Source organism: Loxodonta africana, chromosome X, assembly GCF_030014295.1.
Source record: "Loxodonta africana isolate mLoxAfr1 chromosome X, mLoxAfr1.hap2, whole genome shotgun sequence".
Lineage (NCBI taxonomy): Eukaryota > Metazoa > Chordata > Mammalia > Proboscidea > Elephantidae > Loxodonta > Loxodonta africana.
The window spans coordinates 151,592,766-151,608,367 of NC_087369.1; the positions used below are offsets into that span (position 1 = coordinate 151,592,766).

The 15,602-nt window shown below is 41.3% G+C and overlaps 1 protein-coding gene across 7 annotated transcripts in view; it reads left to right on the forward strand.

Annotated features, from left to right (window-relative positions):
- Positions 1-6,559: 6,559 nt before the first annotated feature.
- Positions 6,560-15,602, forward strand: part of OCRL (OCRL inositol polyphosphate-5-phosphatase) — a 52,216-nt gene continuing 43,173 nt past the window's right edge. For 3 of the 7 annotated variants that reach the window (XR_002786915.2, XM_023553841.2, XM_023553842.2), the window contains exons 1-3: positions 6,560-6,672; positions 6,912-6,991; positions 11,445-11,524. Coding sequence is in view for 5 of the 7 variants with exons in the window: in XM_023553841.2 (XP_023409609.1) it covers positions 6,634-6,672; positions 6,912-6,991; positions 11,445-11,524 (199 nt within the window). In the remaining 2 variants the exon portion in view is untranslated. The other 4 variants (XM_023553843.2, XM_023553844.2, XM_064277568.1 and 1 more) reach the window with 4 other exon arrangements.

A 15,602-nucleotide genomic window follows, 5' to 3' on the forward strand; every position in this document is an offset into this window, starting at 1 on the left:
TGAAGATGATGTGGAACCAGGCAACATTTCATTCTGTACTGGGTATACATAAGGTCACCATGAGTCAGAACCAACTTGACAGAAACTAACAACACCACCACCTAGATAGAAGTGGAATTTCTGGATTGGAGTGTATTGCATATTCAACTTTTTCGTTGTTGTTGTTAGGTGCCGTCAAGTCGGCTCCGACTCATAGTGACCCTTTGTACAACAGAATGAAACACTGTGTGGTCCTGTGCCATCCACACAATCCTTGTTATGTTTGATTGAGCCCATTGCTGCAGTCACTGTGTCAATCCATGTGGTTGAGAAACTTCCTCTTTTTCGCTGACCCTCTACTTTACCAAGCATGATGTCCCGCTCTGGGGATTGATCCCTCCTGATAACGTGTATAAAGTATGTGAGACCTAGTCTCACCATCCTTGCTTCTAAGGAGCATTCTAGTTGTACTTTGTTCGTTCTTTTAACACATTTGTTCATTCTTTTAACAGTCCGTGGTATGTTTGATATTCTTCGACGACACCACAATGCAAGGGCATCAATTCTTATTAAGTCTTCCTCTTCACTGTCCAGCTTTCACATGCATATGAGGCGATTGAAAACACCATGGCTTGGGTTAGGTGCACCTTAGTTCTTAAAGTGACAGACACCTCTGCTTTTCAACATTTTAAAGAGGTCTTTTGCAGCAGATTTGCCCAAAGCAATGCATCTTTTGATTTCTTGACTGCTGCTTCCATGGGTGTTGATTGTAGATCCAAGTAAAATGAAATCCTTCACAACTTCAATCTTTCTTCCATTTATCATGGTGTTGCTTATTGGTCCAGTTGTGAGGATTTTTCTTTTGTTTATGTTGAGGCATAATCCATACTGAAAGCTGTGGTCTTTGATCTCCATCAGTAAATGCTTCAAGTCCTCTTCACTTTCAGCAAGCAAAGTTGTGTCATCTGCGTAACGCAGGTTGTGAATGAGTCTTCCCCCAATCCTGATGCTCTGTTCTTCTTCATATAGTCCAGTTTCTCAGACTATTTGCTCAGCATACAGATCGAATACCCAAACCAAACCAAACCCAGCGCCTTCGAGTCAATTCCAACTCATAGCAACCCTATACAACAGAGTAGAACTGCGCCATAGAGTTTCCAAGGACTGCCTGGCAGATTTGAACTGCTGACCCTTTGGTTAGCAGCCGTAGCACTTAACCACTATGCCACCAGGGTTTCCTACAGATTGAATAAGTATGATGAAAGAATACAACCCTGATGTACACCTTTCCTGACTTTAGACCACACAGTATCCCCTTGTTCTGTTCGAAACGACTGCTCTTGATCTATGTACGGTTTCCTCATGAGCACAATTAAGTGTTCTGGAACTCCCATTCTTTGCAGTGTTATCCATAATTTGTTATGATCCACACAGTCGAATGTTTTTGCATAGTCAGTAAAACACAGCTAATCATCTTTCTGGTGTTCTCTGCTTCCAGCCAGGACCCATCTGACATCAATAATGATATCCCTGGTTCCACATCCTCTTCTGAATCCAGCTTGAATTTCTGACAGTTCCCTGTTGATATACTGTTGCAACCACCTTTGAATGATGTTCAGCAAAATTTTACTTGCAGGTGATATTAATGATATTGTTCAATAATTTTTGCATTTGGTTGGCTCACCGTTCTTGGGAATAGGCACAAATATGGATCTCTTCTAGTCGGTTGGCCAAGAAACTGTCTTCCAAATTTCTTGGCATAGATGAGCGAGCACTTCCGTGCTGCATCTGTTTGTTGAAACGTCACAATTGGTATTCTGTCAATTCCTGGAGCCTTGTTTTTCACCAGTGCCTTCAGTGCAGCTTGGACTTCTTCCTTCAGTACCATCGGTTCCTGATCGTATGCCACCTCTTGAAATGGTTGAACGTCGACTTATTCTTTTTGGTATAATGAGTCTGTGTATTCCTTCTATCTTCTTTTGATGCTTCCTGCATTGTTTAATATTTTCCCTATAGAATCCTTCACCACTGCAAATCAAGACTTGAATTTTTTCTTCAGTTCTTTCAGCTTGAAAAATGCCGAGTGTGTTCTTCCCTTTTGGTTTTCTTTTTCCAGGTCTTTGTACATGTCATCATAATACTTTACTTTGTCTTCTGGAGCCACCCTTTGAAATCTTCTGTTCAGCTCTTTTACTTCATCATTTCTTCCATTTGCTTTAGCTACTTGACGTTCAAGAACAAGTTTCAGAGTCTCTTGCTTTCTTTTTTTCCTGTCTTTTTAATGACCCCTTGCTTTCTTCATATACGATGTCCTTGATGTCATTCCATAACTCCTCTGGTCTTTGGTCCTTAGTGTTCAACGCATCAAATCTATTCTTGAGATGGTCTCTAAATTCAGGTGGGATCTATTCAAGGTCATACTTTGGCTCTCCTGGGCTTATTCTAATTTTCTTCAGTTTCAACTTGAACTTGCTTATGAACAATTGGTGGTCTGTTCCACGGTCGGCCCCTGGCCTTGTTCTGACTGATGATACTGAGCTTTTCCATCGTCTCTTTCCACAGATGTAGTCGATTTGATTCCTGTGTATTCCATCAGGCAAGGTCCATGTATATAGTCGCTGCTTATGTTGGTTAAAAAAGGTATTTGCAATGAAGAGGTCATTGGTCTTGCAAAATTCTGTCATGTGATCTCCAACATTGTTTCTATTACCAAGGCCATATTTTCCAACTTTGGGTCCTTCTTCTTTGTTTCCGCTTTTGCATACCAATTGCCAGTAATTATCAATGCATCCTGATTGTATGTTTGATCAATTTCACACTGCAGACACTGGTAAAAATCTTTAGTTTCTTCATCTTTGCCCTGAGTGGTTGGTGCGTAAATTTGAACAACAGCCATATTAACTGGTCTTCCTTGTAGGTGTAAGGATATTATCCTATCACTGACATGTCTTGAAATGTTCTTTTTGATGATGAATGCAATACCATTCCTTTTCGAGTTGTCACTCCTGGCATGCTAGGCCGTATGATTGTCTGATTCAAAATGACCAGTACCAGTCCATTTCAGCTCACTAATGCCTAGGATATTGATGTTTATGTGTTCCATTTCATTTTTGATGATTTCCAATTTTCCTAGATTCATACTTCGTATGTTCCATGTTCTGAGTATTAATAGATGTTTGCAGCTGTTTCTTCCCATTTTGGGTCGTGCCACATCAGCAAATGAAGGTCCCAAAAGCTTTACTCCATCCATGTCGTTAAGGTTGACTCTACTTTGAGGAGGTAGCTCTTTCCCAGTCGTATTCTGAGTGCCTTCCAACTGGGGCGGCTCATCTTCCGGCACTATATCAGACAATGTTCCACTGCTATTCATAAGGTTTTCCCTGGCTGATCCTTTTCAGAAGTAGATCACCGGATCCTTCTTCCTAGTCTGTCTTAGTCTGGAAGCTCAGCTGAAACCTGTCCACATGGGTGACCCTGCTTGTGTTTGAATACTGGTGGCTTGGCTTCTAGCATCACAGCAACACACAAGCCCCCATAGTATTACAAACTGACAGATACGTGGAGATCGAGTTTATCAGACATTGTCAAATTGCTTTTCAAAGCAGTTCTACCAATTTACACTCGTAGCAGTGGATCAGAGTTCTATCTTTTCTACATCATCAATAGCACTTGGTGTTGTCTGATTTTTTAAATTTTTGCCAAACTGATGTTTGTGAAATAGTATCTCATGGTTTTAATTTGCATTTCCCTGAAAAGTTGCATATACTTTCATATCTTTAATGACTGTTTGGGTTTTCTTGTCTATGAATAGCTTGTTCATATATTTTTGTCAATTTTTCTACTAAGCTTCTTTCTTTTACTGATTTATAGAAGTTCTTCATATGTTCTGGATACTAATTCATTCATTCATTTAATCAGTATTTTTTGAGCATCTACTTTGTTGCAGGAAGGGCTTGACGCGCTGGAAATATAGCTATGAGCAAAACAGACAAAAATTTTTGCCCTCATGGAACTTACATTCTATAGGGAAAGATAAATGATAAACAAGTTTGATAAGTAAAATAGTATTTTTTTATATAATAAAATATAATAGATAGTAATAAATTCTCTGGAGAAAAATAAACAGGGAAGAGAAATAAGGAGCATGTTTACTTGAGGTGGAAGGATTGTTGAATTCTAATTTTAGATAAAGTAGTCTGGGAAGGCCTCATTGAGAAAGTTACATTTGAGCAAAGACGTGAAAGATATGAGGGTACAGCAGACGGAGCAGGAAGTAAAAAGGCCTTGAGGTAAGAGTGTGCCTGTCAAGTCCTAGGAACATCAAGGAGCCAGTGTGACTAAGATTAGTAGGAAAGAAAGTCAGAAATGTGATGATGGCCAAAAGTGTAGAGCCTCATAGGTCATCCTTTGTTTGTTTTATAAATTGAAAATGTCTTCTCCTAGTCTGTGGCTTGTCTTTTAACATGTTTTGAAGTACATACATTTTGAAATTTAATTAAGTTAAATGTATTGACCTATTCCTTATTGTTTATGCTTCCTAGTATCAAGTAATCATTCTTACTCCCTATTCCAAGGTCATAAAGATATTCTATTTTCTTCTGAATGTTGTAAAATTTTTCTTTTTTCACAATCAGATTTTTAATCTACCTGGAATTGATTTTTTTCCCTTTTCTGTGGTATGAGGTAGGGGTCTAATTTTATAATTTACACTTATGGGTAATCAATAGTCCCGGCACTTTTTGGTGGATAATCTGTTCTTTGCCCACTGATTTGAAATGTCACGTATGCTTAATATCAGCTTTCCATGTATGTGTGGGTCTGTTTTGGGGCTCTGTGTTCTATTGGTCTGTCTATCTCCATACCATACTGTCTTAGCTACTATAGCTTTAAAATCAGTCTTGGTATCTAATCCATTGTAGAGTCTGAGCAGATAAATAACACAATTTGCTATGGATTAAATTGTGCCACCCCGCAAAAAAAGTGTGTTGGAATCCTCACCCCATACCTGTGCATGTAATCTTGTTTGTAAATAGGGTTTTCTTTGTTACATTAATTATATAATATCTGAGTAGGATGAGTTCTAAATCTAATCCCTTCTGAGTTATAAAAAGAGCAGATTAGACACAGAGGAGTGCTTGGGTGGTATAAATGGTTAAGCACTGGACTAGTAACCAAAAGGTTGGCAATTTGAACCCACCCAGAGGCACCTTGGAAGAAAAGCCTGGCATTTGCTTCTGAAAGGTCATAACTGTGAAAACTCTGAAGCGCAGTTCTACTCTGCATGTATGGGGTTGCCATGAGTCGGAATCAGTTAGAAGGCAACTGGCTGGTTGGTTTGTTTTAAGACGCAGAGATAGGAATGCTTGCGGGTGGGAGGGGTTCACCCTGGACTACCTACACAGAATCACCATTGAGACCCTTATTTGTGCTTTTAGCCTCCAGAACTGTAAGAAAAAAAAATCTGTTCTTTAAAGCCATCCACTTATGATATTTGTGTTACAGCAACACTAGCTAACTAAGCACAGTTAAAACATTACTCTGGGAAGAATATTTTTATGACTGTGAACAAAGTAAAATGGTTAAAGGAGAGATTAAATCCAACCTGACTTATTTGGGGAAAATGCAGTAACCCAGATAGGCTATCACAAAGGCTTACAATAAAGTACTGGTGGAGAGAAAACAAGGAGTAAAAGTAATTGCGAAGAAAATATTAACAAAGCTTGTTGGCTGATTGGATTCAGAGAAATTAGGAGAGCGGAAGAAAGCACATGGCTTTGCAGTTTTAAGCCTAAATGTCTGGGTGAAATTATTATGAGTTTCGTTAGTGTTATGTTAACAATGGAATATATATTAGGTAAGAGTTCTGGGGAAACCCTGGTGGTGTAGTGGTTAAGTGCTACAGCTAGCTAACCAAGAGGTCGGCAGTTCGAATCCCCCAGGCGCTCCTTGGAAACTCTATGGGGCAGTTCTACTCTGTCCTATAGGATCACTATGAGTCGGCATCGACTCGACCGCACTGGGTTTGGTTTTGGGTTTTTAAGAGGTCTGGGCCAGGGATATAGATTTGGAGGTTGCCTGCTTAGAGTTGCTTTGGAAGGGGCGCAAAGGAGGAACAAGGCTCTAAGCTTTGGGGGATTTTCCTACTTAGGAATAGAAGAAAGAAGAGGACTGGAAGAACATCTGAGAGGTAGGATAACCACCGCGGTGCGTTAAAACATTAATAAGGATTTTTTTTGACTGGATGATATAGGTCCTATTGGCCTAACACGTTGTGAGTTCCCTTACAGGTATGACTGGGTTTTTGCTTCTGTGGTCATCTTCAAAGTACCCAGAACCATTCGGGTGTCACAGGTAGCACTGAAAACGCATTCCTTGCTGGACGTGGTAGAGAAGCCCCCAGTCCGTCGGGTCTCTCCCTGCAGTTCCGCTGCTTGGCCGCAGGGGGCGGAATCTGCGGCGGACTGGAAAACCGGCGGGGGCGTGAGGCGCCGCTCTCTCTCGGGTCAGGCTCTCGGCTCCCGGCTCCCGGCTCCCGGCGCGGAGCCGTTCCTCAAGCGACGCGCAGCAGCGGCGGGCGGGGGGAGAGGACGCGGGAGGCAGCGTCGTCGGATCCGCCCGCAGTCCGCAGCCCCGCTGAGCCCAGAGGCCGCCCGGATGGAGCCGCCGCTCCCGGTCGGAGCCCAGCCCCTTGCCGTATCCGCCCGAGAGGAGGGGGAGGGGAGGCTGAGCCGAGGGTGGGGGCCGGGGGACTGCGGAATCCTGGGGACCGGGTCGGGGGACGGTGGGGCCCAGAGGCCGAGCAATGCCAGGGGGTGCGGGGTGGTGCAGGAGGCGACACCGGGGGGTCGGGCAGAGGGACAGGAGGCTCCCTCCGCACCGCACCACCCTCCCTGGGCGCGCTTCTAGAGGAGACCCTTAACCTGTGCCCACATACTGTCGAGGGTATGGAGATGAACGGGCCCCTTCGGGAGCCCTGCGCCCTAACCCTAGCCCAGAGGAACGGGCAATATGAGTAAGTAACCACCAGATCCCACAGAGAAGGGAGCTTGCCATTACCCCCACCCCCAAACCGCGACCACCCTGCCACCCTCCTGCCACCGAGGCCACGCGGGCAACAGGTTCAGGTACAGGTGTGAAGCGCGAGTGCTCTGTAACGACGGGGCTGTGCCCTGAATTTCCAAGCAGCTAGCTTGTGCCAGGCAGTGTGGCTTAGTGGGAGGACTCAGTGGGCAGGGAAGCAGGAAGCCTGGGTTCTTAGTTCCTGTCCCTGCAAACTGACATGTGTTGTGTAACCTTGGGTAAGTCAATAAAGCTTGCTTAGTGTCCTCATCGCTTAAGTAAAAATATGAACTGCCTTACCTTATAGCCTTTGGAGTTATAACTAGAGGAATAATTAATAAATGGGGAAGTGTTTTACAAAAACTTAAAGCGCTATAGAATTGCTGCACTACAAAAGTTAAAGACTTGCCTTTTCTTAACCCCATTCAACTGGTTCCTCCAGTCTCCCCAGCCCCCATCCCACCAAATTCAAAACCTTTCAACTCACTCTAAGGAATGCAGAGTCATTAGTTCAGTAATAGTTTTGTGGAGGCCTCACACATTGAGAGAGAAAGGGTAATGAAATCTGTAGAAGTGTAAATGACATTTGACATTTTATCAGTGTGTGTCATCTTGCAGTTTGCACATAGGAGCTCAGTAAATACTGGTGATGGATTGATGAAAAGTTTTTTTTTTAATTACTGTAGCTGTTGATCTCACTCCTTTGCTACTAACGCCTCATCTCCAAAGTATCCATGGTGAGACCACAACATATCAGAGGCCCCTATCTCTGTGCGCCCAAGTCACCTCCTGTAGGTGCCCACTGGTTTCTTGATGTCAGATTTCTCCTGAGGTTAAGTGTCGACCCCTTGAACCCTGCCATCTCCCAATATTGGATTCTGCCTAAAAACAATTTCCCTCAGCCCCCACTTTCAGAATCTCCAGACTCAGTCTGTGTCTGGCTATCTAATTTACACAGAAAAAATGTCCACTGGCCTAGCCTGTCCTCTTCTGAGACTATTAGAACCACTTTAACTGGACATCATCTGGTTCTGTGAAGTAGCTCTTCCCTGGGCCCTGCTTGGTCATTTCTGTTGATGTGGGAAATTCATGTTATTTTTCCAGTTTCCGCAAACCCTGGAAGACCAGTTTAATAAACTAAGTTCAACAGAAAAATGGACTAAAACCTGGAATACCACTGCCACTTCCAAAGGCTAAGATGGGGTGAAGAGAACAATGGATGTGGAATCCACAGACCTGGGTTGAATTCTCAGTTGTGCCACTTTTGAAATGTGACCTTTGAGCAAACCAGGAAATGTTTTGTGCCTCAGTTTCCTCTTCTGTAAAAACAAGATTATGGGGATTAAATCGAATAGCTCCTTATGGAAATGACCACAGTCTAGGATCTGGTGTCTTGGTTTTGTAGGGTTGGAACTCTGTTCAGCTAATAAGCGACTGAGCAGCTGGCCTTGAGATAAATAAGCGCCTCATCCTATCGGAGCTCTGATACTAGAAGTACTCTTAAACTCACAACAGGTAGCTCTCCTGACTATTTGTATCTTCTTCACGGAGAAATCAAATTCTTGTGTTCTAATTCTGTATAAGGTATTATAGCAACAACCAACATTTAATGGCTCAATATGTTCAAAGCACTTTTGACAAATCAGTTCATTTGACCCTCATGTGAGGATTATGATGAAATAGCAAGATGATGATCATCATCCCCCTTTTATAGGTATAGAAATTGAGGTACAGAGAGATTAAGTCACTTCTTCATAGGAAGTATCATAGCTGAGTTCTGAACCTCTGCAACATAGCTCTGCTGCCCCAGTTCGCAACTGCTACTCCATGCCTCCTCCCAGCTACGTAGGGAGGCTTGACTCTCAATCAGTAACCTATCTCAGAAATACATTATCTGAGTAGGTTTTTGAAAATCATTCCCTGGAGACCCCCTAATACCATAATACTATCTATAATCTCAAATTCAAGTCTTTTGGGTGCCTTCTCTGACTTGGGTAGCCAGAATTTTTTCATTTTTATTTTTTTTACTTTGGGCCTTTTTATCCTATATTTTGAAGCCTATCTTAATCTTCAGGGCTGTAGCTCTTGCTTGCAACCATAAAAAACCAAAACCAAACCAAGTGCCGTCGAGTCAATTCCAACTCATAGCGACCCTATAGGACAGAGTAGAACTGCCCCATAGAGTTTCCGAGGAGCGCCTGGGGGATTTGAACTGCTGACCCTTTGGTTAGCAGCCGTAGCACTTAACCACTACGCCACTGGGGTTTAGGAGAACTTTATTTGAGAGGCCAAAATTACAGTTAAAAAGGTTTTTGGAAATGGGGAATCAAACACTAGGGTTCAGTTTTTTTAAGGATAATAGGTTACGATAGAAGCTGTTGGTTCACCTTAAACCTTCTTTGAACAAATCAAAGAAGGCATTTTTCTCCTAGGGATAGTGCTGAGTTGACACAGTTTGTCCAACACTCTTCTGCTTGAAACTACCAAATTCTGATTCCATTGTTTTGCCATATACCTTTTTGTAAAAAAATCCTTTTCTGAAATGAATGATTATGTTTAGGTAGAATTTTCATGCTTATTTTTAGCCTTAGTCATTCACCATAGTTTGTTTAGTGACTAACATGTAGTAGATATTCAATAAATGTTTGTGGCATTAACTTAAATTCCCAGTTTCTTCATTTTGTGATGGTTTTTAACATTACAGTCTAGTTGAAACTTTCTGCTAATGTCCAACACCATTTCTAGGCTACATTATTTATTTTGAGATTACGTATATCGGTTTATGTTAATTTTCCTTAAAGTAAGCTCTTCCTCCTTGACCCTTGATTTATAATCCTTTTATTTAGTTTCTGGTCTCCGTCTTGGTTTACAGGGCTCTTTTTTTTTTTCTGATGGAATTATGAATTTTCCAGGTTGAAAAAGTCCTACCCCATTTTTTCCAATCACCTTAAAATGCAAATTAGCCAAATTAGGCAAACAAGATCATAATACAAAGACAGCATTAGTACTTTTATTTCTTTTAGTTATATCTAAGCAACCCTTTCCCCAGGCTATCCCCTTCAAAATTAACACATTTGGAAGAAAAATCAAAAAGCTAAAACAATAATCCCCCCAAAAGACAACAAAATAGAAACCACAACCTTCCAAACAAATATTTTTAATGCCAGATGTTGAACAGTCATATTTAAAAATTAGCCTCTGTTTATAGCTTAACTAAGCTAGTTCATTTATTCAACAAATATTTATTGAACACCTACTAGGCAGGAGAGAAAACTGACAAAACTGAATATGATAGCGTCCTTGCTTTCAAGGAGCTCAAATCAGTGAGGGGAAATAGATATATCTGTAACAGAGTGTGGGGAAATAGAACTATAAATAACATACTGTACTAGAGGGGCAAGGAAAGGAGACGAAGCCACCAGCTCTGCTTGGGGATGTGGGGAAAAGCTTCACCAAAAAAAAAGGAGGTGATATTTGAGCTGGGCCTTGAAGGATAAGTAGATGTTCTCCAGGAAAAAAAGAGAGGAGCATTTCTGGCAAAAAGAAGCACTTGAAGAGTGCTCAACTTTGGGGAAGCTAGGAGACCTTCAGGATGACTGTTTACCAGTAGATTATACCTTGATTCTGGGCCACTAAGGATAAGTAATAAATGAAAATTAATCTTTCAGGAGTACATATGGATTTTAGAAGTCTTGCATTTCACACTGGGGAGTCAAGTTCAGTAATCCCTATTTAGAAATACCAGCATAAAGTTGAAAACCGAAGTAAAAACACAGGAGATACGAAGTCAGCCTGGTTGTGATATCTGTTACCTTGCTGGTCACTAGGGTTATTTGGACTGATCTGGTGGGCTGGGCACCTTCTGTTCTCCATGAACTTGCATGCTTGTTTGAAGAAATTGAACCATTCTTTGGTAAAAAGCTATAGGAGTATGACTGGAAAGCTAATATATGAATTTTCTATTTCATTCATTCAACAAACATGAGCAACTGCTACGTGCTAGGTACTGTGCTGGGTGCTAGAAATACTGTGGTGAGAAGACAGACACAGTCCCTGAACTCATGGAGTTCACATCTCGCTGTTAGTTCTTCACTCTGGTGTGCATACTCTGAAGGCGTGTCATCTATAACTCATGCTCTTAAAATTGTAAGCTGTTTTTCGGACATACACCGTAAGTTTTTTTTATGGCATATAGGACTGTGGGTATTCAGATATTGATCACCGCAAGCATCTTTTTAAAACTAAACCAATATTCTAGCTGTCATAATGCTCAGGTCCAGAGAACTAAATATATTGGGCCTAACAAATACAGATTAGATTTATATAACAAGACAGCACTGTGTTTTGTTGCTAAATGTCTGGGTTTTTCAATAAACTATTCGTTGATACATTCTTCTGTTTCCTAGGTTAATAATCCAGTTGCATGAAAAGGAACAGCACGTTCAAGATATCATTCCTATAAATAGCCACTTTAGATGTGTTCAAGGTACTTGCTGTAATTGCTTGGCTCATTTTATAATGTTTTCCTTGGTCATTATTGCATTGCATAATTCCATACGTATCGAAAATTCATCGTTTCAAGTAAAATGAAATGTATTACTCTTTGCAAAAAAAGGTAACATTAATAATCTACCATCAAGAGAATGATAATGCTTTGTCTAAGAGTGTTGAAGGGTTATAAAAAGTAAACTCTATATATATTGTCTTACCTGTTTCTCTGGCTGGGGTTAGAGATCTATGTAGTCTGTTACCTATGCATAGTCTTTTAGGCTTACTGAACTATGTCTGGATTTAAATGACATTCTTGGACTTAACTGACACACTACTTACGGTAAAGTATCAAGGTTGCCTGGATTCACACACATTCAGCACTTTCTTCCTACACTATTTGAAATTAAAACATTTGGCAACAAACTCTCCAGGTTCTAATACCTTTCACTCAATTGTGCTAACTCAAACCTTGACATTGGTGAATCATAAGAAAATTGACTCCAGGGAGGAAATATTTGACTTCCTGCCCTCAGATTTGGGGACTGAGAACAGAAAATCTGTTGTTTCATTTGCTATAATGAAACGCAAAAACTGGAAAGTTTGTGTAGGAGGTGTTGCTTCTGTCATCTCAAATTGCTGTAGAAAGGAAATTGATTACTAGAGAAGAAATGCATTATGTTAACACAGGGTCCACTGGTTTCATCAGGCAGTGTATCGCTTATAGCTTCTTGGGAAACCTGAGGAGAACCTTAGAAAAATTGTAGGTGAATCCTATTGTGCACTGATTTTTTTTTAATTACATTTAACTTTTTTAAATTTTTATTGTGCTTTAAGTGAAAGTTTACAAATCACGTCAGTCTCTCATACAAAAATTTATATATACCTTGCTATATATTCCCAATTGCTCTCCCCCTAATGAGACAGCACACTCCCTCCCTCCACTCGCTATTTTTGTGTCCACTCGGCCAGCTTCTGACCCCCTCTGCTCTCATCTCCCCTCCAGGCAGGAGATGCCAACATAGTCTCAAGTGCCCACCTGATCCAAGAAGCTCAGTTCTCACCAGCATCCCTCTCCAACCCATCGTCCAGTCCAATCCATGTCTGAAGAATTGGCTTCGGGAATGGTTCCTGTCCTGGGCCAACAGAAGGTCTGGGGGCCATGACCACCAGGGTCCTTTTAGTCTCAGACAGACCATTAAGTCTGGTCTTTTTATGAGAATTTGGAGTCTGCATTCCACTGCTCTCCTGCTCCCCCAGGGGCTCTCCATTGCGCTCCCTGTCAGGGCAGTCAACAGTTGTAGCCGGGTACCATCTAGCTCTTCTGGTCTCAGGCCCATGCAGTCTCTGGTTTATGTGGCCCTTTCTGCCTCTTGGGCTCATACTTATCTTGTGTCTTTGGTGTTCTTCATTCTCCCTTGCTCCAGGTGGGTTGAAACCCATTGATGCATCTTAGATGGCTGCTTGCTAGTGTTTAAGACCCTAGACACCACTCTCCAAAGTGGGATGCAGAATGTTTTCTTAATAGATTTTATTATGCCTGTTGACTTAGATGTCCCCTGAAACCATGGTCCCTAAACCCCTGGCCCTGCTACGCAGGCCTTCGAAGCATTCAGTTAACTTTTTTTTTATTGCAAAAGTAACACGTACTGTAAAAGGTTTGGAAATTACAGAAAAGTATGAAGAAAATAAGTGGCCCAATCTCATCCTTGAGAGAGAAACACTTAGCATTTTTTTCTACGCATGTAACTTTCAGGGTAGGTGAGACTCGTACTGTATATACAGTTTTTTTTTTTTTTTTGTCTATTCCACATGCAATCATATTATGAGCTCTTTTCCATGCCATTAGTGACTGGATAGTATTCCATTTTATGAATGGCCTATAGTTTAATTATTCACCTGTGTTTGATAATTGGATTTTTTTTCCCTTGTTTTTCACTAGTATAAATAATAGTGTGAACATCTCTATACATGCATCTTCCTGCACATCTCTTATTTCTTTAGGATATATTCCTATAAGTGGAAATACTAAGGGTATGTTGTTTTTTTTTTAAGACAGCATGTATTAAGAATTAAAAATATCTGCAATGAATAGTCTCCACATTATATAGAAGAATGAAGTCATAACTATTTAGCTTGCCATGTGTGAAAGAAATTTAAACAAGGCAACTGTATGCCTTAGTAAGTTGCTGTGGTCACCTAATTTTTGTAGCACCGTCTGTTACATACCCAGCCCTTTAAGGAAGAGAAAAGCCAAAGAACATGACTTCAGATTAGTATCCTGATAGCTCTGTACTGTTTCATACAATTTGTAAGGTGTCATCTACCCTGTTTCTTAGTATTGTTTTTAATAAGAAACAACAGATTGGTAGATTGTGATGCTGCCCCTTGGGATCTGGGAAGATACATATGCACGCACACAGTAGTTTCACATGGTGAAAGGAACAGTTACTTCCTTGGAATTTTCACATCCTTTCTTTTTCCTGACCAGTACATCAATTTTGTCAATTGTCTATAAGCACTCAGGTTTTACAAAACTAAGTTACTGATGAACAATGGTGAACATATAATACCTATGTCTTGGTGTCCTATTTTCCGTGGGTGTATCATGCTAGTAATAATAACGAGACTATTTTCTTATATTAGCCAACTCAGTTCCTTATTGTTAGTTATCTAGTGCTACTATAACAGAAGTACCACAGGTGGATGACTTTAACAAAGAGAAATTTATTCTCACACTCTAGTAGGTTACAAGTCCAAATTCAGAGTGTCAGCTCTAGGGGACGGCTTTCTCTCTCTGTCGGCTCTGGGGAAAGACTCCTTGTCATCAATCTTCACATGGTCAAGGAACTTCTCGGGTACAGGGACACCAGGTCCAAAGGATGCACTATTCTCCTGGCTCTTGTTTCCTGATGGTATGAGGTCCCGCTGTCTCTCTGCTTACTTCTCTCTTTTATATCTCAAAAGAGATTGATGCAACAGACAACCTAGTCTTGTAGATTGAGTCCTGCCTCATTAACATAACTGCCCCTAATCCTGCTTCATTAAACATCATAGACACAGGAAAACCACATCAGATGACAAAACGGTGGACAGTCACACAATACTGGGAATCATGGCCTAGCCAAGTTGGCACACATTTTGGGGGGACACAATTCAATCCATAACACTTACCAATTGCTTCTATTGCACCTGAATAATGGAGCCAAATATACAATCTAGTGAGGGAACTAGAAAAGGCTGAGACTACTCCATCTGTCCAAGGTAGATCTGCCTAATCCAGAGGAGTCAGTACTCAGAGTTCAACTAGCCAGGAGGGCCTGGCAGGTGATGGAAGTCAGAGAGGAAGAGGTAGGTTGAATTTGGACACTAGAGGTAAGGAAGGAAGGAAGTCCAAAAGAACCATCGAGAGATAAGAGAACTCAGAACTTGGATACTGTGCTTTGCCCTGTTTTATACTTCCTGTTGGGTACTGTGGGTCTTGGGTTCACGGGTGTTAACTGTAAGCTGAAGCCAGTCAAAGAACTTCAGGTATACTGGTACTCTTCTATTCCAGGCAGGGGCAGAAATACTGAGATCACTGGGAAATTTCAAAGACTAGAGCTGAGTTAGGAAAGTAATTCACTTCTGGGCCTTTGGGGTCACTTCCTTGGCCTTCTATAAAAACCAAAAACACCAAACCCGTTGCTGTCAAGTCGATTACAACTCATAGCGACCCTATAGGACAGAGTAGAACTGCCCCATAGAGTTTCCAAGGAGCACTTGGCGGATTTGAACTGCTGACCTTTTGGTTAGCAGCTGTAACACTTAATCACTGTACCACCAGGGTTTCCACTGGACTTCTGTAAGAACTCTCTAAGTGACACGGTTAGATCATCTTAAATCAGTATGTTATAGTTGAGAGGAATTATTAACATGTTGTTAATGTTCTCTACTATTAATTTGTCATTCATCAATTTACTTTGAGGAGTTCTATCTGATTACTGTAGGAGCCCTGGTGGCATAGTGGTTAAAGCACTCAGCTGCTAACCAAAAGATTGCCAGTTCGAACCCACAGGCCGCTCTGTGGGAGAAAG